The sequence below is a fragment of the Rhineura floridana genome, chromosome 3 (genome assembly GCF_030035675.1).
Source record: "Rhineura floridana isolate rRhiFlo1 chromosome 3, rRhiFlo1.hap2, whole genome shotgun sequence".
NCBI lineage: Eukaryota > Metazoa > Chordata > Lepidosauria > Squamata > Rhineuridae > Rhineura > Rhineura floridana.
The window spans coordinates 106,223,859-106,247,353 of record NC_084482.1 but is presented as its reverse complement, the minus strand read 5'-3'; the positions used below and the strand labels follow the sequence as shown (position 1 = coordinate 106,247,353).

At 41.3% G+C, this 23,495-nt stretch overlaps 1 protein-coding gene and 1 non-coding gene across 13 annotated transcripts in view; both read right to left on the bottom strand.

Annotated features, from left to right (window-relative positions):
- SPOCK1 (SPARC (osteonectin), cwcv and kazal like domains proteoglycan 1) overlaps positions 1-23,495 on the bottom strand; it is an 872,143-nt gene that overhangs the window by 567,472 nt on the left and 281,176 nt on the right. For all 12 annotated transcript variants that reach the window (XM_061617192.1, XM_061617194.1, XM_061617196.1 and 9 more), the window contains one exon: positions 11,810-11,855. In XM_061617192.1, the coding sequence (XP_061473176.1) occupies positions 11,810-11,855 (46 nt within the window). The remainder of the gene's footprint in view (positions 1-11,809; positions 11,856-23,495) is intronic.
- LOC133382632 (small nucleolar RNA U3) lies at positions 16,740-16,957 on the bottom strand. The gene has a single exon (XR_009762021.1). It is a non-coding gene; the product is annotated as a small nucleolar RNA U3 (small nucleolar RNA).

Sequence of the window (23,495 nt, the reverse complement as noted above, 5' to 3'; positions counted from 1 at the left end):
TTTGGGTAATGATGCTTTTTAAAATGCCATATGGTGAACAAATTATATAGCATTCCAAACTGGTTCACTGATTTTAAGACTATCAATGTTTATTCTTTATTGGTGTGCATTACCAGAAAAATTAATGGCATCTGCTTGTATATCTAGGAATTTTGCAAATCTGTTAAGAATTTAAATGAACCTCTGTGGCAATTGCATGTAAAATGTCCTGGGCATGATCATATAAGTTCTTTTAATTCAACATTTCACACATTTATATATAAAATTCTTAACAAAAGTTCATCTACTTGCAACTGTCTCTACATCATTATGCATATTTAATGATCTTGCCCACTCCTGAATACAGCACAAACTCCTCATATTTATCTTCTAAGCCCATGACGTCCCTTCCCTTCTCTCTGTCTATGCCAGGGGTCACAAATTTCTGCCCTATTGTTCTAAGTAGGCTTAGCACAGGTCACAATTTGGCCCACAAGGCTGTTTCCCACAAACCACACCCACCTGCCCCATACTTATGTGACATCAAGTGTGGGGCAGGAATGGATGCAGCTACAAAGGAAGTACTGGGAGCAAAGCGGGAGCTCCTAGATATTCTTGTGCAAGCAAGGCTTCCTATCAATACTGATCAGCTGATTGGAACTAACAGGGACTCCACTGGGATTGCTTCCCCACTGGGAACTGCCTCCCTGAACACATTTTGGATAACACATCTCTTTCTTCCTTCAAATCTTCATTAAAAAAGATGCCTTTGTCTTGGGAATTCCCCATTACAATGAAGGGGCTGGAGAAAGTGGAGCACTTTAAATCCAAACCACTCCCTCTGGAGAGGAAAAAAGGGGTTGTTTTTAAATGAAGCATTTCTCTCTCTACAGAGACATCAAATGGAGTGCCTGTAACCATTGATCAGCTGATCACTGGTTATAGCAAGCCTCTCTGAAGACATATGCCCAACAGCAATCAACTGATTGGCACTGAGAGTGCATCTTCAAAGTAAGTTGCTATAACCGCCAATTAACTGATCAGCAGTTACAACAAACTCTTTTGAACGTTGAGAGGTGTCAGTCAACTGATGTCAGTGTGATGTGGGTGGTTCCACACACCTGACAAAGTTGTCTTGCAGAGGGGAAAGTTTTTCGTAATCTGGCCAACTGGCTGGATCCAGTTCTCCACTCCGTTCTATGCCCTCATATTCCAAGATATTAACTGTGACCCTCACTCTTCCTGCTCCAGCTGCCTGACTCTCCTATTGCCAGCTGTCTGATGGTCCCCTGCTCCCTCCATTGACTTTATCTTTTCTCCCTTATGCCTGGGAATTGCCTTCTTGAACACCTTCCTTCTTTCTTTCTTTAAATTCCTCATTAAAACGTAGTTTCCCCTTCTAACCAGCTTTTAAAGCTTTATCCCAGTCTGGAATTGTTTTAAACTGTTTTATTGTTAATTGTTTTTAGATATTTTTATTTATTGTTTTTATCAATGATGTCTTTGCTGCTCCTTTGGGAGGAAGGGCAGGGTATTATTATTATTATCATCATTCCTTGTTCTCTATGAAATACTGGGCACAGCCTTCTAGTTTTCATCTCCTACTGAAACTAAAGTGAAGTACATATAACTGAACTTTATATGAACATATTGGGTGGAATCCAACATATATTACTGTTGTTACTAATAATAATTAAACTGAAATGACACTGCTACGTTTTGTTGACTTTCAATATGAAACATGTTGAAGAGGTTTGCCACAATTTTTCCAGGTCTTTCTTTAAAAACTAACAGTAACTTATCAAAAAAAGGAAATCATTGCAGGGAGAGGTGGACTAAAATGTAACCTTTCTAGATAGCATGTTTAATGAGTTACTTTATGTTGGAGAGCAGGCTTTATAATATAGCTCAATGAGCAGTAACAGAACAGCTGTAGTAAAAAATGACAGGAAGAACACTGCTCACAAAAAACGAGGGACATACGGTACATTTAATTACACCTGCAATGGCAAGAGGGCAAGTAGCGGTATTATGACTAAGCTATACTTGCTGCTTTGAAGCTTTCGAGGTACAGAAAATAAGACAGTGATCTCACACTTCCTGTCAAAGGGAAGTCATTTATAAAAGGCATTTATGGCACATGTACATATTTCCTTAATAAGCAATAAATCTAACACATTATGGGAAATGGGGTGGCGGGCACAGAGGAATGCAAATACTCTGCATTTCCCTTTATCGTGCAAAATAAAACTACGCTCTCATGGGCACCTACAACCCTCAATGTAGGCCAGCACATGCATATTTCTATTTGAAAAATGTGCAAGTTTTATGTTGAAGGCAGAAACATGGAGAAAAGGTCATGAAACATGGACAAAGTGTGGGTAACTTGCATTTCCTGTTACTGCTACATTCCTCTGTTATTTATTGATTTATTTTCTGCAGTACAACAGCAGATAATTCCCTGTACAACCAACTAAATCCACAACTTACTCCCACTTACCCCCTAAATAGAGACCCACCCTTTCCACCCTACCACAAATCTAATACTTTTCACAAGTGGAACTGTAGCTGATCTAGAAATTTCAGGGCCACATTAGGATAGCCATAGAGATTTGAAAGGGCTTGATACTTGGCCAGTTCCTTCATCCATTGCAGATTAAAGTACAAATGGCCACCAGTCCTCCTCAAATGCCTCTTTCTGCTTCTTCTTTCCTCTAGCTAGTCTTAATTTGATAGTCAGTTTTTCTAGCAAAGTGGTTTCCCATATCTTCCGACACCATTTGTCCAGTGTGAAACCATCTAACGTCTTCCAAAAATGGACTATTACTGATCTGGCAGCCACCAACCAGAAACCAATTAACTTTTTTGTAATATAATTTCTGTTTTTCATTTGTAAAGAGGTTCAATAAAGCCAAGTCTGCAGTGAGACATATGTGTTGTCCAGTTTTTTAATTTCCTCCTATATTAGGGACCAAAACTTTACTACTTTGTCAAATTCCCAACACATGTGCATGAACTAACCCCTTTCCCTGCACCCATGCCAGACAGAAAACCCAATGTGTGCCAGACGAAGCGGGGTTATGTACCTTTCTGGATAATTTTCAATGCTGTTTCCCTGAAGACGAAGCCACCAACTTAAATGGGAATTTCGTCCACATACCTGTCCAACTCTCATTTTCAATCTGACAACCCAGTTCAGATTCCCAAAGCCCTTTAAGAATTTGATTGCTGCCCATATCCTTTTCCAGTAAAAACTGATATAGTTTAGAAACCAGACCTTTTGCAGTGCTGCCTACATTTAATATAAACCTTTCTCCCTGTGTGAAGTGTCTTATTCCCTGAACTATGATGATTTTTTCCCCTTATGAATGGGCTAATTTGATACCACAGCAGCTAGGAAATGCCCTTGTCCTTCAGTTGCAGGTGCCAAGTGTCTTATGGTATGGGATTTGCATTCACGTAGAAATCCTGTAGCTTGAATAAGTCATTCTCAATTAATACCATGTCATCCACTGGCCTCTCTTCCCTGTAAAAGTCTGGATGATTACAGAGGGGAATCAGGGGAGATATTCCTAGAAGGAACACCTCATTCCTGTATTTCCATACTGCAAATAGTGGGGTCATTGTTGTGTGTTCAAGCTTTACACTCTTTTTCACTTCTTTTTTAATACAGGGCAGCCCTTTGGGATTGTCATGGTGGAGTAGATGTCTTTCAATTTGATCCCAATGCCTATCAATTTTAAGGTCCAAGAAAGAAAACATGTGCCTAATCTGATAAGCCTTGTAATTATAAAAATAAATTGGGGATGCCCCATCCTCCCTCCCTACTCCCCCTAAACCTGAGATTCTTAGCAGTTCTTGTTTTATTTATTTGTTTATTATTTGATTTATATGTCACTATTCCTCCCAGTAGGAGCCCAGGGTGGCAAACAAAAGCACTAAAAAAAATTAAAACATCATAAAAACAGACTTTAAAATATATTAAAACAAAACATCTTTAAAAAAACATTTTTAAAAAAGGTTTAAAAACATTTTTAAAAAGGGAAAAAAGGTTTAAAAACGTATTAAAAAGCAATTCCAGCACAGATGCAGACTGGTATAAGGTCTCAACTTAAAAGGCTGGTTGAAAGAGGAAGGTCTTCAGTAGGTGCCGAAAAGATAACAGAGATGACGCATGTCTAATATTTAAGGGGAGGGAATTCCAAAAGGTAGATACCACTGCACTAAAGGTCTGTTTTCTATGTTGTGCGGAATGGGCCTCCTGATAGGATAGTATCTTCTTGGTTTTTTTGAGGTATAAATAAAATATTCCAATTTCCTTTGCCAACATGCTATCCTACTCTTTGTTACCTGAGTCAGTTAGAAATAGAATAGATAGGTAAATTTTGGGAGCACCATCTTTTTACTAATGTTGTCCTGCTGGAGAGTGAAAGCTTCAATTTGCTCCATGCAGAGAAATATTTTTGTATTCACTTCCATAGAGGAGTATAATTTGCAGTAAATGATTTCTTTGGATTTTTACATACCTTTACCCTTAAATATCTAAAACAGGAGTGCACCAAAGGGACTCCCAGTCCTTGAGAGAGAAGTATTTGGTCATTGGGTGGAATGTTAAAACATAAAAGGTCAGATTTTTGAAAAAAATTACTGCCAATCCTGTTGTGTTCCCAAAGAGCTGTAATTCCTTTTGAATGCATGGCAGTGATTCCAATTGGTTTGTTACCATAAGCAGAATATCATCTGCATATAAACTCATTAAGTAAGTGTTCTTCTTTCACTACTCGGACCTCCTTAATCTCTTTGTTAATTTGATGCTTACTGGCCAGAAATTCCATGACTAGGGTAAAAAGCAACAGGGACAGTAGACATCCCTGTCTAGTGCCTGCTCCAATATGGATCTCCCTAGATTCCATTTTGTTAACTCTTACTAGCCATTGACTCTGTGTAGATATTCTGCATGGCTTGAATAAATTTGGGGCCAAATTGAAAAACATCCAAAGAATGTAATAAAAAAATTCCAATTCACTCTATCAAAAGCTTTATAGATATCTAAGACCAATAGAGCCAATGGGGAGCCAGTTTGTTTGTTTATTTATTTATTTATTTGTTTAAAATATTTTTATCCCGCCCTTCTACCCTATAATAGGGCACTCAGGGCTGCTTACAAAAATAAAATCAAACATGTAAGTAATATAATTATAAACAGTAAAATCACAAAAACATTAAAATAAATTTAAAATACAATTAAAATACATAAAATACTATACATACACACATATACTAAAGGGACTACAAAGATAAAATTTAATGTAGAAGGCATAAAATCAGTTCAGGCTATACCTTCAATCCCTCCCAAAGGCTCTCCGGAACAAGATCGTTTTCAGAAGTCTCTGGAAAACCAACAGGGAGGGAGCAGAGCAAACTTCTTGGGGTAGGGCATTCCAAAGCTTGGGGGCCACAGCTGAAAAAGCTCTCTCTCGCTTGCCTGTCAATCTAACATCTTTCACTCCAGGCACGCAGAGGAGACCAGAGACAGATGATCTTAAATCCTGGGCAGGTACATATGGGTGTAAGCGGTCCCTCAGGTACATTGGTCCAAGGCCGTTTAGGGCTTTAAAGGTCAGAACCAGCACTTTGAATTAGGCCCAGAAACAAATTGGGAGCCAGTGGAGTCAATAAAACACAGGAGTAATATGCTCCCTGTGCCGTGCTCCAGTTAACATTCTGGCTGCTGCATTTTGGACCAACTGCAATTTCCGAACAGTTTTCAAAGGCAGCCCCACATAGAGTGTGTTACAGTAATCAAGCCTCGATGTCACCAATGCATGTGTCACTGTGGCTAAGTCAACTGCCTCCAGGAATGGACTCCTGGCTACCGTAGCCACCTGATATTCAAGCAGCAGGACAGGATCCAGGAGGACTCCCAAACTGCGAACCTGCTCCTTCAAATCTCCCTTTCATCCTCCTGCCTCTCCCGTTGTACCTGTTCTCTCATTCTCTGTCAAGTTCTCACATTTAATGTGAAAGAACTCCTAGAATGATATCTAAGGAAAAAAGTGAATCAGTATTGTAATCTCAGTGGAGAACAGAATCCCAATTTTTTAATAGTTTAATTGTTGTCTATAACTCCCCACTTCAATTTTATGACCATGAAAAATTCCTACCAATATATCTTCCCATTGCCTTCAAATTCAGGAATGAGATTTCAAGTTGGCAAACCTATCACCTGTGCAATTTTTCCTGTCTTCTCACCACAGTGAGCACAGTGAAAATAAACATTTTGCCAGTATTACAATGGGCTCAAACTTTAAAATTATTAATATTACAGAGTAATTTTCTTTGGCTGATTATTGATGAATACTGTGAAGCTTTCAGGGTGCAGTCCTATACTTTGCTTTTAAGAAGGTGCTTTAGGAAGTGGCAGAAGCCTGATTATAATGGTGGCATTTGAGATATGCCACTTGCATCACAGATCTTCCCTGATATACTTGCAGAATATGCAGATATAGCATAACAACTCCCAATCACAGCACACCACCACCAATATATAAACTCCATATAGGAAGACTATAGGGAACCTGGCATGGGACTATAGGGAACCTCTAATTGGGAGATATAGACCTGGTGTTCAATGGGGTAAGCTTGCCCCTGAAAGACCGGGTCCGTAGCCTTGGGGTCATTCTTGACTCCCAGCTGTCTATGGAGGCTCAGATTTCGGCAGTGAGCCGGGCAGCTTGGTATCAATTACATCTGATACGAAGGCTACAACCCTACCTTCCAGCCCATCTGCTCCCACGGGTGATACATGCCCTGGTCTCCTCTCGCTTAGACTACTGTAATGCGGTCTACGTGGGGCTACCCTTGAAAACGGTCCGGAAACTACAACTGATACAGAATGCGGCGGCTCGGTTGCTCATGAATAGCCATCGCCATGATCATATTACTCCGGTGTTAGTAGATCTACACTGGCTACCAGTTATTTACCGGGCCCAATTCAAGGTGTTGGTGCTGACTTTTAAAGCCCTATACGGTTTTGGCCCAGTTTATCTGAAGGAGCTGCTCCAGCATCACCAATTATGCCGCCTGACGAGATCAGCCACACAAGACCTTCTCTCGGTTCCACCAGTTAAAACAGCGAGACTGGTGCGGACCAGAGAGAGGGCATTTTCGATTGTGGCCCCCACCCTCTGGAATTCCCTTCCTTTTGATCTTTGCCATGCCCCCTCCCTAATATGTTTCCGCCGGGCCTTGAAAAGCTGGCTATTCAGGCAGGCCTAAGGGATCTCTGGGGCGGGTTAGTTATTAATGTTGTTATTAATTGGTAGAGTGGTGTTTGATGAATGATGGTTTTACTGATTGTATATTGTATTTTATGCTATTAATGTACGTCGCTTAGAGTGGCCGTTAATTCAGCCAGATAGGCGACTCAAAAATAAAATTTATTATTATTATTATTATTATTATTATTATTATTATTATTATTATTATTATTATCTCTGACCTCATATTGTGCACACACTTAAGAGCTCACAAGATGACCACTGGTGATTGGTAGCTATAGAGAAAGGATACATTGCACAATAGGGGAAGCATTTTACAAAATGTGTTTTTTCCTGAGCACACATCTTGTGCACATCTCTAACACTTCTTTTCCCAGGACCCTAACATGTGTCCTGCCTCAAGGCTCCAGGCAAAAACACCTGACAACAACTTCCAGTTCAATTACTGGATGTGCCAGAACAGAGCAGAACACAAGCTTGGGCTCCTTCTGAAGCCCCATGTGCCTGATGTCTATAAGTAGTCTTGTGGATGGAGGCAAGAGAAAGACAGACATTCCATGATGTCTCTGATTGCTGTCTACTGGGACCTACTGGTGAATGGCAGGTAATAAACATAGTAATAACAGTAACAACAACAATACTGGTGTGGTTAGAGAGCTTTCTTGTGGAGCTCACAGTGTGTGCTTGAGTCCTGGGATCTCCTTTTTGGCCCTTGGCATTCCTTCCCCCCCTTCAAACATGTTGCTCCCTTCTCTCGGTGGTACACAAAATACTACTTCCTTCTTCACAAACCTATCTCTCATGCAGTGAGCCACCGGAGTTGCTGCTGTGTAGGTGTGGCTGCCCTGGCTGTGTGTTTTGGTCCTTTCCCTTAGCTGCTTGTCAAAAAAGTGTTTCCCCTTTCCTGATGGGGCTTGAAGCCTTATCCCAGTGAGGGCTGTGTGTGCCCTCTCAGGAACCCTTGCCCAGGGATCTATATGGGTGCTGTGTTGTGTCCCTTCTATTTATGACTCTTCCAGTGTTGTGCTCCTAAAGCAGTAGTTGTGAGGGACAGAAGAAGGTTTGAGCAGTGGTATCTCTGGACATGGTGTAAATCAAAGACAGGTCTGCTCAGCACATTTTACAATGGATGCCTTATAATGACACTCTTAACAATAAGGATTTAAAGAAAGATATTTTGAGCTGTCTCGTATCAATAACCTTATCATTTTTTCTTACTTTGTCCTAAGGAAATAGGACATATCTAATTGCTGAGAGTCAGTTATCTTTATAGCAACTGCCCTGTTTATGAGGTCTGACTGTGGAGCAGCTTAAATCAATAATTTTAAATGGGTAACACATTATGTCAGAGTGCAGTAGCTGTGCTTTGGGTTTTAAGGAGAAGGGCAGAAAATGTGCAGGCTAGCTTCAGAAGCCCCGGACAGGAAACGTGGCATTCACAGAAAAGTAAACTGATTAGCAGCTTGAAAGTAAGGCAATTACAAATGTGAAAGAGAACTTCACATCATTAGAATTCTAAGAATACAAAGACATTAACATTCCAGGAAATACAAGACAATAAAAATCACCAGTGTAATGCAGGAGCATAAGGAGTACTTATATAAAATGGTCACATTGAAGTAAAGAATGAAATGGAACCCTACCCCCACCCACCCAGACACACACATATCACCAATACACATGAACATTAAATTACAATGCAAGGCAGCAGGGAAGCTTGATTATGTACCAGTTAGAAAATGGGAGAGTCCCTTCACAAATACCTTCTTTGCACAAACATGACAATTATACATTAACAAATATTCATTCAAATCATTATATGTCAAAAGAGGAAACTAATTCCTGTGCTAATCAGCAGTGAAAAACAAAAAAACTTGCACTGAAATCCTGGAAACACAAGGCTTAAGGAGGGATTTAGGTAGTCCACAGACGTTCTGTTGAACATCCTATCCAAACAGAGATGTATTTCATTGGTATTCCAGTATTGGCAAACCTGAATCTTGCATGCATGGACTGTCTAAAACCTTAGTCCTTAGGTTGCATCTAGAAAGACACAGGAGATAAATTCTAGGGCAGTGCTGCACAGCACAATCCAGCTGTTTTTGTAGGAATGATTATATCTTGAACATAGTTTTAGCACTTAGTACTGGTCTATAGCTGCTGTGATGAATATCACATCATACAGCAATAAATATGGAAGAGAATGCCCTTTGTCTGTAACATGTCAATTAAATGTCTGAGAAATTTTTAATAGAACAACTAGTTGGTTAGCACATAGTGATTTAGAGCATGACCAGATCGGGATGTTGTCCTCATATATATGCAACAGTGCAGCAGTGCTTGTTTGCGGTAAACACCATGAAGTGTAAAGATGATCAATAACATCTGCTAAAATTTTAATGAGGCAAGACCCGGGGAAGGTTAATTGTCCCACATGTTCTCCTTGCCAGTAACCGAGTCCTAAAAATAATTCCAAGCAAGTTTTTTTATTTGGTTTTTTTTTTTTACTTATTTAGAGATTTCAGGACACCACTGATGAATGGCATGCTTCTATCATGGTACTGGGTGCAGTGCAAATATAGGGTAATATTTAATGCTAGTCCTACTCAGAGTAAACCCACTGAGGTTAATGACATGACTAATTAATTTCAATGAGTCTACTCTGAGTAGGACTTAGTTGAATGTAACCCACTGAATACTACCCAAAGTTTCCAAACTGATATCTGCTATCAGTTTATAATGCATAACAACTACTTTTCAGACAATTGTTTGTGGATTCTTTGCCTTTTCCTCACAGGCAGAACCTATTAAGCACAATGTATCCAGTGTGGTGTACAGAGCCAGTGTGGTGTAGTGGTTAGAGTGTTGTACTACAATCTGGGACCAGGGTTTGAATCCTCACACAGCCATGAAGCTCACTGGGTGACCTTGGGCCAGTCACTGCCTCTCAGCCTCAGAGGAAGGCAATGGTAAACCCCCTCTGAATACTGCTTACCATGAAAACCCTATTCATAGGGTCGCCATAAGTTGGGATCGACTTGGATGAAAATGGAAATGGACTGCCTTCAACAACAGCTGGATTGGTAATGTGCCTGATAGTCTTCTCAATATAATACTGATACACTATCCTGTATAACAGAGGTTCTCAGCATGGCATGTCTGCCAGATTTCAGATAGGTCGCTCCATGGGGTTTTGTGCCAGCCACTTTTAAAGTTTGCTTTTTTCAAAAAACCCCACAAAACATGTGTGTAATATTATACTGTTTGTGTGCTTCTTGTGCACTGATGATGTATAATGTACTGTACCATGTGCAACGTACTCACAAGACTTACATATGGAGACAAAGTATTAATAAAAACGGATACAGAAAACAGAACACAGCGGTAAATAAAATGCAAACCTAACCTAAAAAAACTAGGGCCAACATATTTGCGTGTGTGAAAGAGAAATAAGGAAAATAACTAAGACTAAGACAGGCAACAAACAAATTGTTTTGTATTTGTATAAGGCTGAGACCGGGATTGATTGGGAAAGGATGCCAAAAAAAGTATATACGGCAGGGTAGGGTACTGTGAAGGAAACAAAACACAAGGTGAATAATGCCACCAAATTCCACCAAACACTTTCCAAGAGACAGAATATTTTAAGGCTTCACCATACCTCCTCCCAAGCACTACGAATGGTGAATGTTAGGTGAGCTTCAAGCCTTGTATTGGAAGCTACAGCATGAATGAGCAATGTTCAGTTTTCCTCCTTCCCCTCTCCTCATCTTGGTGCAATTGCAGCATTTTGGAGACAGTCTGTCTGGCTTCAGATAGGTTTTTTTTTAAAGTTTCAGACTAGCACAAATTGCTACACATCAATTTGGGTTCACCTAACCCACTCTGTAGTGATTTATAGCTGCCACAACCTGATCTGGATTCAGCAGAAATGGTTACAAATTAGCCTGATTCAGTTCATGATACAGACAAATTGGTTGCACCCCCCTAGTAGAAACCCCATTCAGGCACTCTTCGAAAGGATATGGGAACAGCATATGGAGGGGAAGCAGGGTCACTATTTCATATCCTTGTCCCAGCAGACTTAAACCCAACCCTTCATGCATTGAGTGGCAAGGTCCAAATGGTTAATAGGTCTGCTTTTGCTGAATATGCTTACAATCATCCTGAAGATCAGAATTCCTGACTGAAGGATTCCCAAACTCATGAGGCGAATTCAAAAGTTAGTCAAGGGAATTAACACATCTATCACTCACTGAATTTGAATTTCAACCAGAAAGGTTATGGGTACTGAATAATTCACGCCACACTACACTCAGAAACATTGTCCTTGAATTATGTTTTTCATCATATACAGGTACATGTGGCTATGGAATGAGAAAAGTACAGAGAACTTTCTTCCCCTGAATGGGACTGGGTCTAAACGGAAGAAAATTTTTAAATTTCCAAAGTCATAAATCTATAGGCCACATTTTTCACAAACAAGAGGGGGACAGAATCTTAATATTTATAACACAAAACAATTTAATAGAGTAAATGTAATATTTTACCTTGATCAAAAGGCTTGTTTGGATTCCAGTTTCTGAAATAATCATCCTAAATGGAAGGGGGGGGAACAGTTAAAGTAAAATAGTTAAAATGAAACAAATTAAACAAATATACAAAACTCTTTTTCTGTAATCCATTTACTTGTTATTTACTAAGTTTAAACAATTAAAATGCTGCTTTCAAATGTATACACCAAACATAATACTGAAAATTCAAAATATTGTCTATCTACAGCTGCTCCAGGTTTTGTGTATTTCTTGGGAATTTCAAAGCAGTCTAATTAGTGGAGGGAAAGCTCCCTTCAGCTTTATTTGGAGCTGGCTTCATCTAACCCAACCAGTTTTCTAATAAAGTGAAAAGACAGCTTGGTTATTTTCAAGCCAATCCAAATGCCAAGTATGGATTTTGAAGTGGATTGGGGTGGGATGGGGGCTGGTTGTGGGGAGGGATTTGGACCTGTCACTCTCCAGATTATGTCAATCCCTCCCCACAACCAGCCCCCATCCCACTCCAATCCACTTCAAAATCCATACTTGGCATGGATTGGGTTATGTCTGAGCTGGAGGGAAACTCTGAGAGTAATAATGCTTCATACTGCAGTTGAGCATTGTGAGTTGCAGATTTGTACACAAGGCAAGGAATTGTGAATGGCAGTGACTAAGTATGATAGCAGCATGAAGGTACTCCTCAGTCCATCTCTATCACTAGAGGCCCAAGTGACCTCTGTGGCTAGGAGTGCTTTCTACTAGCTGTGGCTGGTACACCAGTTGTAACTGTTTCTGGACTGTGATAGCCTGACCACAGTGGCCCATGTACTGGTAATCTCAAGACTTGATTACTGAAAAAAGCTTTATGCGGGGCTACCCTTGTATCTGGTCTAGAAGCTGCAGCTGGTGTACAATGCAGTAGCTGGTCTGCTTGGAGGAGCAGACTACTGGCAACATGTTACTCCTGTGCTGAGAGTCTTGCATTGGTTGCCAATTTGCTACTGGGCAGATTCAAGGTTCTTATGTTAATTCACAAAGCCTTAAACTACTTGAGCCCTTCTTGATCCCTTAAAGTCCATCTTGATCACTGAGATTCCCTGATGTGGCCCTTCTTGTGGTTCCCCATGCCTCTGAGGTTTGGTTGGCCTTTACTAGGGGCTGAGCCTTTAGTGTGGTAGGTCCTGTCCTGTGGAACATTCTGCTAGTAGATGTACAGCAGGAATCACCCGTCTTCTTTTAGATGTTTTTAGAAGCTAAATGAATTCTTTGCATCTGTCTTCACAGTGGAAGATATAGGGCAGATCCCTGAACCTGAACTAACATTTGCAGGAAGGGATTCTGAGGAACTAAGACAAATAGTGGTAACGAGAGAGGAAGTTCTAAGCTTAATGGACAATATAAAAACTGACAAATCACCGGGCCCGGATGGCATCCACCCGAGAGTTCTCAAAGAACTCAAAGGTGAAATTGCTGATCTGCTAACTAAAATATGTAACTTGTCCCTCGGGTCCTCCTCCGTGCCTGAGGACTGGAAAGTGGCAAATGTAACACCAATCTTCAAAAAGGGATCCAGAGGGGATCCCGGAAATTACAGGCCAGTTAGCTTAACTTCTGTCCCTGGAAAACTGGTAGAAAGTATTATTAAAGCAGAGCCAGCATGGCTTCTGCAAGGGAAAGTCCTGTCTCAGTAACCTATTAGAATTCTTTGAGAGTGTCAACAAGCATATAGATAGAGGTGATCCAGTGGACATAGTGTACTTAGACTTTCAAAAAGCGTTTGACAAGGTACCTCATCAAAGGCTTCTGAGGAAGCTTAGCAGTCATGGAATAAGAGAAGAGGTCCTCTTGTGGATAAGGAATTGGTTAAGAAGCAGAAAGCAGAGAGTAGGAATAAACGGACAGTTCTCCCAATGGAGGGCTGTAGAAAGTGGAGTCCCTCAAGGATCGGTATTGGGACCTGTACTTTTCAACTTGTTCATTAATGACCTAGAATTAGGAGTGAGCAGTGAAGTGGCCAAGTTTGCTGACGACACTAAATTGTTCAGGGTTGTTAAAACAAAAAGGGATTGCGAAGAGCTCCAAAAAGACCTCTCCAAACTGAGTGAATGGGCGGAAAAATGGCAAATGCAATTCAATATAAACAAGTGTAAAATTATGCATATTGGAGCAAAAAATCTTAATTTCACATATACGCTCATGGGGTCTGAACTGGTGGTGACCGACCAGGAGAGAGACCTCGAGGTTGTAGTGGACAGCACGATGAAAATGTCGACCCAGTGTGCGGCAGCTGTGAAAAAGGCAAATTCCATGCTAGCGATAATTAGGAAAGGTATTGAAAATAAAACAGCCGATATCATAATGCCGTTGTATAAATCTATGGTGCGGCCGCATTTGGAATACTGTGTACAGTTCTGGTCGCCTCATCTCAAAAAGGATATTATAGAGTTGGAAAAGGTTCAGAAGAGGGCAACCAGAATGATCAAGGGGATGGAGCGACTCCCTTACGAGGAAAGGTTGCAGCATTTGGGGCTTTTTAGTTTAGAGAAAAGGCGGGTCAGAGGAGACATGATAGAAGTGTATAAAATTATGCATGGCATTGAGAAAGTGGATAGAAAAAAGTTCTTCTCCCTCTCTCATAATACTAGAACTCGTGGACATTCAAAGAAGCTGAATGTTGGAAGATTCAGGACAGACAAAAGGAAGTACTTCTTTACTCAGCGCATAGTTAAACTATGGAATTTGCTCCCACAAGATGCAGTAATGGCCACCAGCTTGGATGGCTTTAAAAGAAGATTAGACAAATTCATGGAGGACAGGGCTATCAATGGCTACTAGCCATGATGGCTGTGCTGTGCCACCCTAGTCAGAGGCAGCATGCTTCTGAAAACCAGTTGCCGGAAGCCTCAGGAGGGGAGAGTGTTCTTGCACTCGGGTCCTGCTTGCGGGCTTCCCCCAGGCACCTGGTTGGCCACTGTGAGAACAGGATGCTGGACTAGATGGGCCACTGGCCTGATCCAGCAGGCTCTTCTTATGTTCTTATGTTCTTATGTCTCCTGAAATCAGTTGAATGTAGACAGAGCTTTGAAATTTGATTTATTTTTTTTACCAAACGGTATTTAAGGGTGTTTTATTGATATTTTCATTGGTGTTATAATTTTTGTATGGCATACACTGCCTAGTATTTTTTGAACCTGCAGTTTATACTGCAGATAAGTAAATAAATAGTTAAATAGCTTGTTTTGCACATTACAGTGGGAAATGGGTGTTTACTTCCATGTGTGTACATGTTAGTGAGCTGTGGTCAATGCCAAGTCTCTGCCATGTACACCTGTATGAATGAGCACCTGTCACATATTTACACATTAAATGTGCGAAGCTGGCCTTAGTGATAAGGCTACAGGCTATGTTTAGAGGAATGCATACAAAACAAACTACAACAGAGGAAGAATTATGTAAAACATTATCCCCCATCTATTGCACTTGTACAAGGTGGGTCATGGAGGCCTTGGTCTATGAAGGCTGTGATGTCAGAAGCCCACATTGTGCAAACAGTGAACAAGAGACAAGTAGAAAGCAGAGGCAGAAGCTGTTTCCTTTTCTCTCAACACCACTGGCCACACACTGGCTGCTATTAGTTTCTGCTTTGTTGCAAGATACACAGTCACAGGGTTCTGTAGCATGGTAAATGTCTGCTCCTGGCTGTGCATATCCTGTAAGGGAGGCAAACGATTGGGTGGAAGCTTCACATTCCTGTGCCAGACTTTTTTGTGCACCAGGTTTGGTTGTAGCATGGTATAGGAGAGGGCCAGAGGAAATGTTAAGAGAGGCCATCACTCACTGTTCTTCATGTAGAGATAAATACCACTGGAAATATGTCTTTTGTTCCAAGGTATAACCAATTGGAAGTGTGAGGCATTGCATTATATACTTATAATAGCACATTATAATTATATGTGCACAATATTTTATCCATTTCATGAGATGGCCATATTATTGGAGGTTAAGCCTCTCTTGTAATCCACCCTGAGATAAAGAAATCATGAAGGGTGGGACAGAAATTACATCAAAGAAATACATATTTTCAAAGCTGCTAGAACTAAAAAGCAGATTATGTACTAAACTGTCTAGAACTCAACAGTATAAGCAGTCAAAATTCTTACTTTCCTCCTCCCCTATATTTATTTACATTTTTAATGTTTTAAATGAATTCCTATTGTCTACTCTAGTCACACTGCACTTGATAATTTTAGTGATCTTGGGTAATATCCGACCACTCAGAGTAGACCCATTGATTTCAGTGGGTCTGCTCTGAGTATGACTAACATTGGACATCATTTTGTTCAAACCAAATCAAATTATTGTCTTAATAAAACAAAATTATTGCTTCTTGTCCCTCTTGAAACCTTCAGACAATTGATTCTGAGTTTCTCTTAATCTCTGCCTTCACTTCAGTCTCCTGCTTTTTCTGTGGACTTTACACAACTTCCTCACTTGCATCTGAATTCACCCTGCTCCCTTTTCTCCACAGGCTTTTGATGAATACATTTTAAATCAGATTTCTTCTATCCAGTCTTCTTCCTCATGTTCTCCATTATTTTCTTCTATTATTACTTTTCCTGTATTGGCTGCTTCTTTTTCTATGATGATCATATCTGTATTTTATTATTCTCTCTTTCCAATCTACTTCTTACACCCTTCTCCCAATTTTCTCTTGCTTCCTGACATCTATTGCCCTTATAAATCTTTCCACTTTTATTGCATACTTACAATGCTCTATATTTTGAATTTTTCTCTCATTTCTTTAAGTCTACCCTTGTTACACCCAAAAAGCATGTTTTATTATCTTTTTGTCCCCCACTTTTCTTTTGAGATTTCTTGAATATGTTGCTCCTTTCCAATGTTTTACTTTCCTTTCTCCAATTGTTGTCATATTTTTTAAACTTTTGCTACTCAGCCTATGTTCTCTCCCTCCAACCCTCTTAGAAAAAGAAAACAAAATGGTCATTAATAGTAAGCAGCATCTGCATAAATGCAATCCTGCCCACTCACTTTGGGCTCAGAAGAAAACATTCTGACATGTTCTTATGGTTCACTTAACCAATCACTTTTGAGTACACGTCTCTAGTTTGAAATTATGGAAATGATCCCTGCCAGTACAGACTTCACAATTTTCATCTTAATTTTCAAACTGGTTTACACTCTTTTCATGCCACTGAAATTACACTGAAATTTCCAATAATCTCTTAGCAAAATTGGTCTGTTCTCTGAATTTCTTTCCTGTTTCTTTCTTCAGCCTTTAGTCCAGCTGACCCACTCACTTCTATCTTCTCTTAGCTTCTTGAGTATTGGGGTTAAACAGTAACTTTCTTATTCCTTCAAGGTTTCTAACAATGGTTCTGTTTATTTATCTTTTTCCCTTTCTGAAAGAACTGAGTACTAGTCCTTTTCTTTTTCATTCCTGACATTCTCCCTTTTGGCTCTCTCAGCTGCTTATTTGCCCTCCAACAACACATTTAAGCTGATGAGTTACAACTTTACTAATCTACACCTAATCGTTTCCTTCAATTGATGCCGCAATCTCTGGATGAATATGAATACCCAGTTTCTCAAACTTATATTGGGTCAAAATTGAGCGTTTGGCTTTTTCCTCCTCCTTAAGTTTCTCTATGGAACATTTTTTCTTACACTTGATAACTGTAACCTTCTTTTAGGTCTTACTATTCCTACTCTCAAAATTCTCTAGTCCACTGTTCTTCAACCTTGGGTTCCCAGATGTTATTGGACTACAACTCCCATCATTCCCAGACAACATGGTCAATAGTCAGATATGATGGGAGCAGAGCTTGGAAGATTACTTTTAAAAAGTAATAAATTACAGTTACAATTACTTGGCCCAAAAAAGTAGTAATTACCGTTACAATTGCAATTGCTCTGAAAGTAACTGATTACTTTACTTTTTCTCAAAAGTAATCACTACAGTTACATTTCAGTTACTTTTTAAAAAAAACTCCTACAAAGTGCTGGCCTTGGCTGCTGCACATCTAAGTAGCCTAAAACAATATTAAAAATAAACACACACACACAGGGGATAGTAGAATAAAAAAAATTATCCATAAGATTAACAGAATGGCATAACAGAATCTTACATCCCCCCACCCCGACCTCATATTTCAGGGTAGTTGGGTTGATCCAGTGGGCTGTTACCCCAAAGAGGGAGAGAGCAGAGACAAAGGTGTCTCCTCTCTCTCAGACAGTCGAAGAAGAGAAGAGGGGAAAAGGGTGGAAGGAGGAAGGACAGATAAGCTTCCCTAAGCATATCAGTCTGCAAGGGAAGGAAGTCAGGCAGAGCATCACAGGTAAAGGCAGGCAAGCCTAGCCAGGAGTTTTATCTAAGAATTATGGCTTCAAGAGCTGGTTGTTGGGAGAGCAAGAAAAGTTATCTCTTGGAAGCAAGCTTTGTTGTTGTTATTATGTGCCTTCAAGTCAATTATGACTTATGGTGACCCTATGAATCAGTGACCTCCAAGAGCATCTGTCATGAACCACCCTGTTCAGATCTTGTAAGTTCAGGTCTGTGGCTTCCTTTATGGAATCAATCCATCTCTTGTTTGGCCTTCCTCTTTTTCTACTCCCTTCTGTTTCCCCCAGCATTATTGTCTTTTTTAGTGAAACATGTCTTCTCATTATGTGTCCAAAGTATGATAACCTCAGTTTCACCATTTTAGCTTCTAGTGACAGTTCTGGTTTAATTTATTCAAACACCCAATTATTTGTCTTTTTTGCAGTCCGTGGTATGCAAAATGTGTGTGTTGTACCAATCTTTCAGTAACAGTTCCACAAAGAAATTTCTGAAGCTTGCTTGCTTTCTTTTGACAGATGCTCATTCACTTGAAGTGAATTTTTTTAGTCAATAGATTCCTACAAGTCTGAACAGAAGTGAGAAATCAATACATCTTATTGTCAAATTAACATTGTCACAAGGTCTTCAGCTGCAGTTTCCCATAATAAAACCTCCATATGAGGAGGGCGTGGAATGAGTTTCTCCTATGAAATACTAATTTTATTTAGCAGAGAATAGACTTAAGCTCAAAGTTCTCTTGCTGAATAGCATCTTAGATCCAGGCAGCAGTGTGGGGGTTTGTCTCTAGCTTCGCAAAAATGCTAGTCATGGTAGTTGAAGGGAAAGAGGTGCAGGTAAGGGTAGAAACAAAGCAGAACTAATCTTAATGATTTTAAGACACCAGGTGCTAATGACTTACACCTCAGGGTGCTGAAGGCACCAGCAGTGGAAATATCTAAACTGTTAGCAACTATATTTGAACATCTGTGGAAGACAGTATAAATCTCTGATGACTGTGACAGAATGAACAATATATTTTTTCAAGAACAAGATTTGGTGATTTACAAATCAATGCATATAACTCATTTGGAAAGTAGTTTGAAAAACTGTTTTAAGAAACCTGATCATTAGCTTATAGAGGGAAAACAGACTATCACTAGAAACTCAGGGAGGTTTGAAATACAGTTACAACTTGCTTTGGAAACATTGACACATCATGTACACACTGATCTTTCCCTATATTCTTTCCTTATGACTTACGTCTTTAAAAATGTATTTCTGACCAGTCTCAGGGCATGGTCTGAGATCACATGATGCAACAACCTGAACTGAAAGTAAGTCTGGGGTCTGGTCACTGCCTGAATGGGAATCGTTTGTGAGATCACTGAAAATATTTTTAAAGCTATTGCAGGATAAGCTTGCTGTATATTTTAAAGACCTCTGGAACTGTTATCTAAAGTGGCACCCTTGCTTTTCCCATTTTGGTCCAGCCAAAACTCTTTGGAGATGGAGCCAGGAGCTATGCCCATGAACAAAATTCTAGTTTGGGACTGAAACAACCTATTGGGCATATTGAAGATGACTTCGTTGAGTGGGTGGGAGTTTGTTGATAGCTTGAGTCTTCAGACAGAGATTCTGGCTTCATACACAGACTTGCTTTGTCATGCATTACAAAAGTCTTTTTAGCTTTGGGGAGTGACAAGAGTTTTGACAGCACAATCCTGTGCATGCTACTCAGATATAAGTCCCACTGAGTCCAATCCTGTATATAAGATTCAGCCTAACTACACAAACCTTGGAAATCAGTCTTGTTTTCTCCAGTGGGTCTCACTTCCTAGTAAGTGTGTTTAGGATTGCAGCCTGAGCGTAACTATTCAAACAGCTAACTGGCCAAGTGCACAAAATTCTTCGCAACATCATCAAGCTGATCTTACTGATGAAGGCGGGTGTTGTGTTGGAACCAGAAAATGTGGGGGAATGCTCTTGATCTTAGTTTTCAGAGCAGACACATGAAAAGGTAAATGCAGAAAATCCTCATATTACATGTTCCCCAATTTGTCAAGTCATGGAATTTGCCAACAAGAATGGAAGCCACTTGAGTGTCTTTAGAAGGTATTTGCCCAGTTCATGGGTGTGTGTATGGATGATACCCAATGCTGATGACACCCAGCTAGACCTATTGAAATCAGTGGACTTAAGGAACTTACATCTATTCACACACAGACACACACAGACACACATGTGTATGTAACATCCAACATACAAACACACATACCCTGATTAAAAGTCTGCCTTCCTTATCAACAAAGGTCAACTTGGGTCAAGTTGTGTCACTAAAAGAATATGATTCCACTTCCACACACACAGAGCCACCCACCCACATCAGTAAAAAAAAAAATCCATCTGTGAACAGGGGTGTACAAGAACTAGGATGAAGCGGACTCCTTGGCACACCCACAGACCGACCACCTGCCTTGCGGCGGAGCGTGTGTTCCCCCGCCTGAGAAGAGAGAAAGGCGTGCTTTAGCACAGCAGCCGTGAGGCAAGCCGCCGTGGGGAGCTCTGACTGGGCGAGCTGGGGAGTGGAGGGAAAGCATTGCCGTCGCCCGCTGTTTGCTCGGCCAGCAAAAGAGACTCTGTGGAGGAGCGTTACGTAGCTCTACGTGCCTGGGAGCCGCAGTGGGACAAGGCACAGCCGGCTTGGGTTGTTCGAGGTGCGTGTTTCGGCGGCAGCAGAAAGTAGTTGCCACGCGCCACGAGGGGAGACAGCATGAAGGCTGGTGCCCCAGGGCGCCCTCCTCAGCCTTCCTGAGAAAGAAGGGGAACGGCGGCGGCGGCTCCAAGAGGAAGTGCGGCGCCGCGGCGGCGGAGGGGTGCGCGGTGGCAGGGGCGGGAGCAGGACACACGGTGGGGACGGTGGGGACGGCAGGAGCTGCAGGGGTATGAGCAGTGGGGGGGCGGCAGGACACACGGGGCACACGCGCATACACCATCCTCACACCACATCTCTCTTCCCCTCCATTCTGCTGCTGCCTTCTCCGTCCATTTTCTCTCTCTCCGGCACTCCACAACCTCCTCCCTCGTGCCTCCCAACACAGAGCACGATGGAAGAGTGACGCTGCGGAGACCTCCAGTCACTAGTGACATCACGGGGTGGGCCCTAGTGATGTCATTAAACATGATACATTGTATCAACCACAGTTGCTTGGAGCATACCATTAAAAAAAAAATTCTCTGGAGATTAAAATAGAAATCTTACCTAAAATAGGGTGTTCCTAGGTCCATCTGAAGTGACAAGGTCATTCTTTCTCACAAGCTTAGGGTGATGCAAAATGGAAATGGACTGCCTTCAAGTTGATCCCAGATAGGGTCTTCATGGTAAGCAGTATTCAGACAGAGGTGGTTTACTATTGCCTTCCTCTGAGTCTGAGAGGCAGTGACTGGCCCAAGGTCACCCAGTCAGCTTCATGGCTGTGTGGGGATTCAAACCCTGGTCTCCCAGGTCACAGTTCAACACCTTTAGAGAACATTTAATCTAGCTTACTTGCTTCTGGCAAGAAGCGTTTATGTGCCCTCAGGCCAGGCCATTATTGGAAGAAAGGAGCTTAGTGTTGCAGAGATGTTAGATGGGAGCACAGATGGATGCCCCTGAAGGCAGCAACTGTAAACATGCTTATTAAGGAACTAAGCCCCATAGAACTCAATAGGAGTTACCTCTGAGTAGATATGGTTGCAGCCATGTTAAAGACAAGGGAGGGCATTCTAGGCAAAACAGACAAATAATTGGATGTCAGAACAAATTAAACCAGAACTATCACTAGAAGCTAAAATGATGAAACTGGGGTTATCATACTTTGGACACATCATGAGAAGACATGATTCACTAGAAAAGACAATAATGCTGGGAAAAACAGAAGGGAGTAGAAAAAGAGGAAGGCCAAACAAGAGATGGATTGATTCCATAAAGGAAGCCACAGACCTGAACTTACAAGATTTGAACAGGGCAGTTCATGACAGATGCTGTTGGAGGTCGCTGATTCATAGGGTCACTATAAGTCGTAGTCAACTTGGAGACACATAACAACAACAAATAGCTCCCAAATAGCTCCCAAATGTGTACCTTGCTTCTGATTGCATGGGACAAGAGAGTATGTGACCTATAGCTGTTCATTCACACAATATGCCACCATGGTTTAGCATTACATCTGAACATAACTACTCTGTCTTCAACAGCAGCCAAACAAATTACTTCAAATGCCCATAAGCAAATCAGGATGTGCCAACCAGAAGTATACAGCCTCTGAATGTTGTACAAAAAGACACTTTATTTTCTTTCTACTTCTAACCAGAGATGTAGTCATCCAGGGTTGTGGGGGGTTCATAGACCCCTAACTTTTTTGGGACCAGGGTCCCAGCCAGATTCCTATATGTGTCAATCAGCATGAAAGGGGGGCACATTAGCCACTGAATCGAGTCATTGTCCTTTTATGATGATTGGAGCCAACAGAGTGAAAGAAAGTGAGCCAGGCCCTGAGAAGACTCTTCTCAATGGCTAACATGCAGCCCCCCTTATTAGCTCCAAGTGACATCTATTGTAGTAAAGTGCGGACTTGGAGATGACAAGGAGAACAAGGAAGATGAGAGAAGATGGAAAGTGGGCATAGCTGTGAGAGGGCATGGAGTCACTATTATGAAGAGACCCTGCACTTTTGAATTTGCCACTAAACACTAAAGGCTCAGCTAGCCCTAATGGGGTGGAAGACACTTCAATAAGTGCAACTGGAGAATTTCTCATTATGAGAATGCAGGGATCTCATGTTCCCTAGCCCTCCCCTGCACCAGGGGTTGGTTAAGAGCTGTGTACAAATAAGGACCATGGTTTCCTGTCCCACTGCAGGTAAGGGGTCTCTCTCTCTCTCTCTCTCTCTCTCTCTGGTTTCCTGTCACACTGCAGGTAAGGGGTCTCTCTCTCTCTCTCTCTCTCTCTCTCTGGTTTCATGTCCCACTGCAGGTAAGGGGTCTCTCTCTCTCTCTCTCTCTCTCTCTGGTTTCCTGTCCCACTGCAGGTAAGGGGTCTCTCTCTCTCTCTCTCTCTCTCTCTCTGGTTTCCTGTCCCACTGCAGGTAAGGGGTCTCTCTCTCTCTCTCACTCTCTCTGGTTTCCTGTCCTACTGCAGGTAAGGGCTCTCTCTCTCTCTCTCTCTGGTTTCCTGTCCCACTGCAGGTAAGGGGTCTCTCTCTCTCTCTCTCTCTCTCTCTTTGGTTTCCTGTCCCACTGCAGGTAAGGGGTCTCTCTCTCTCTCTGGTCTCCTGTCCCACTGCAGGTAAGGGGTCTCTCTCTCTCTCTCTCTCTCTCTCTCTC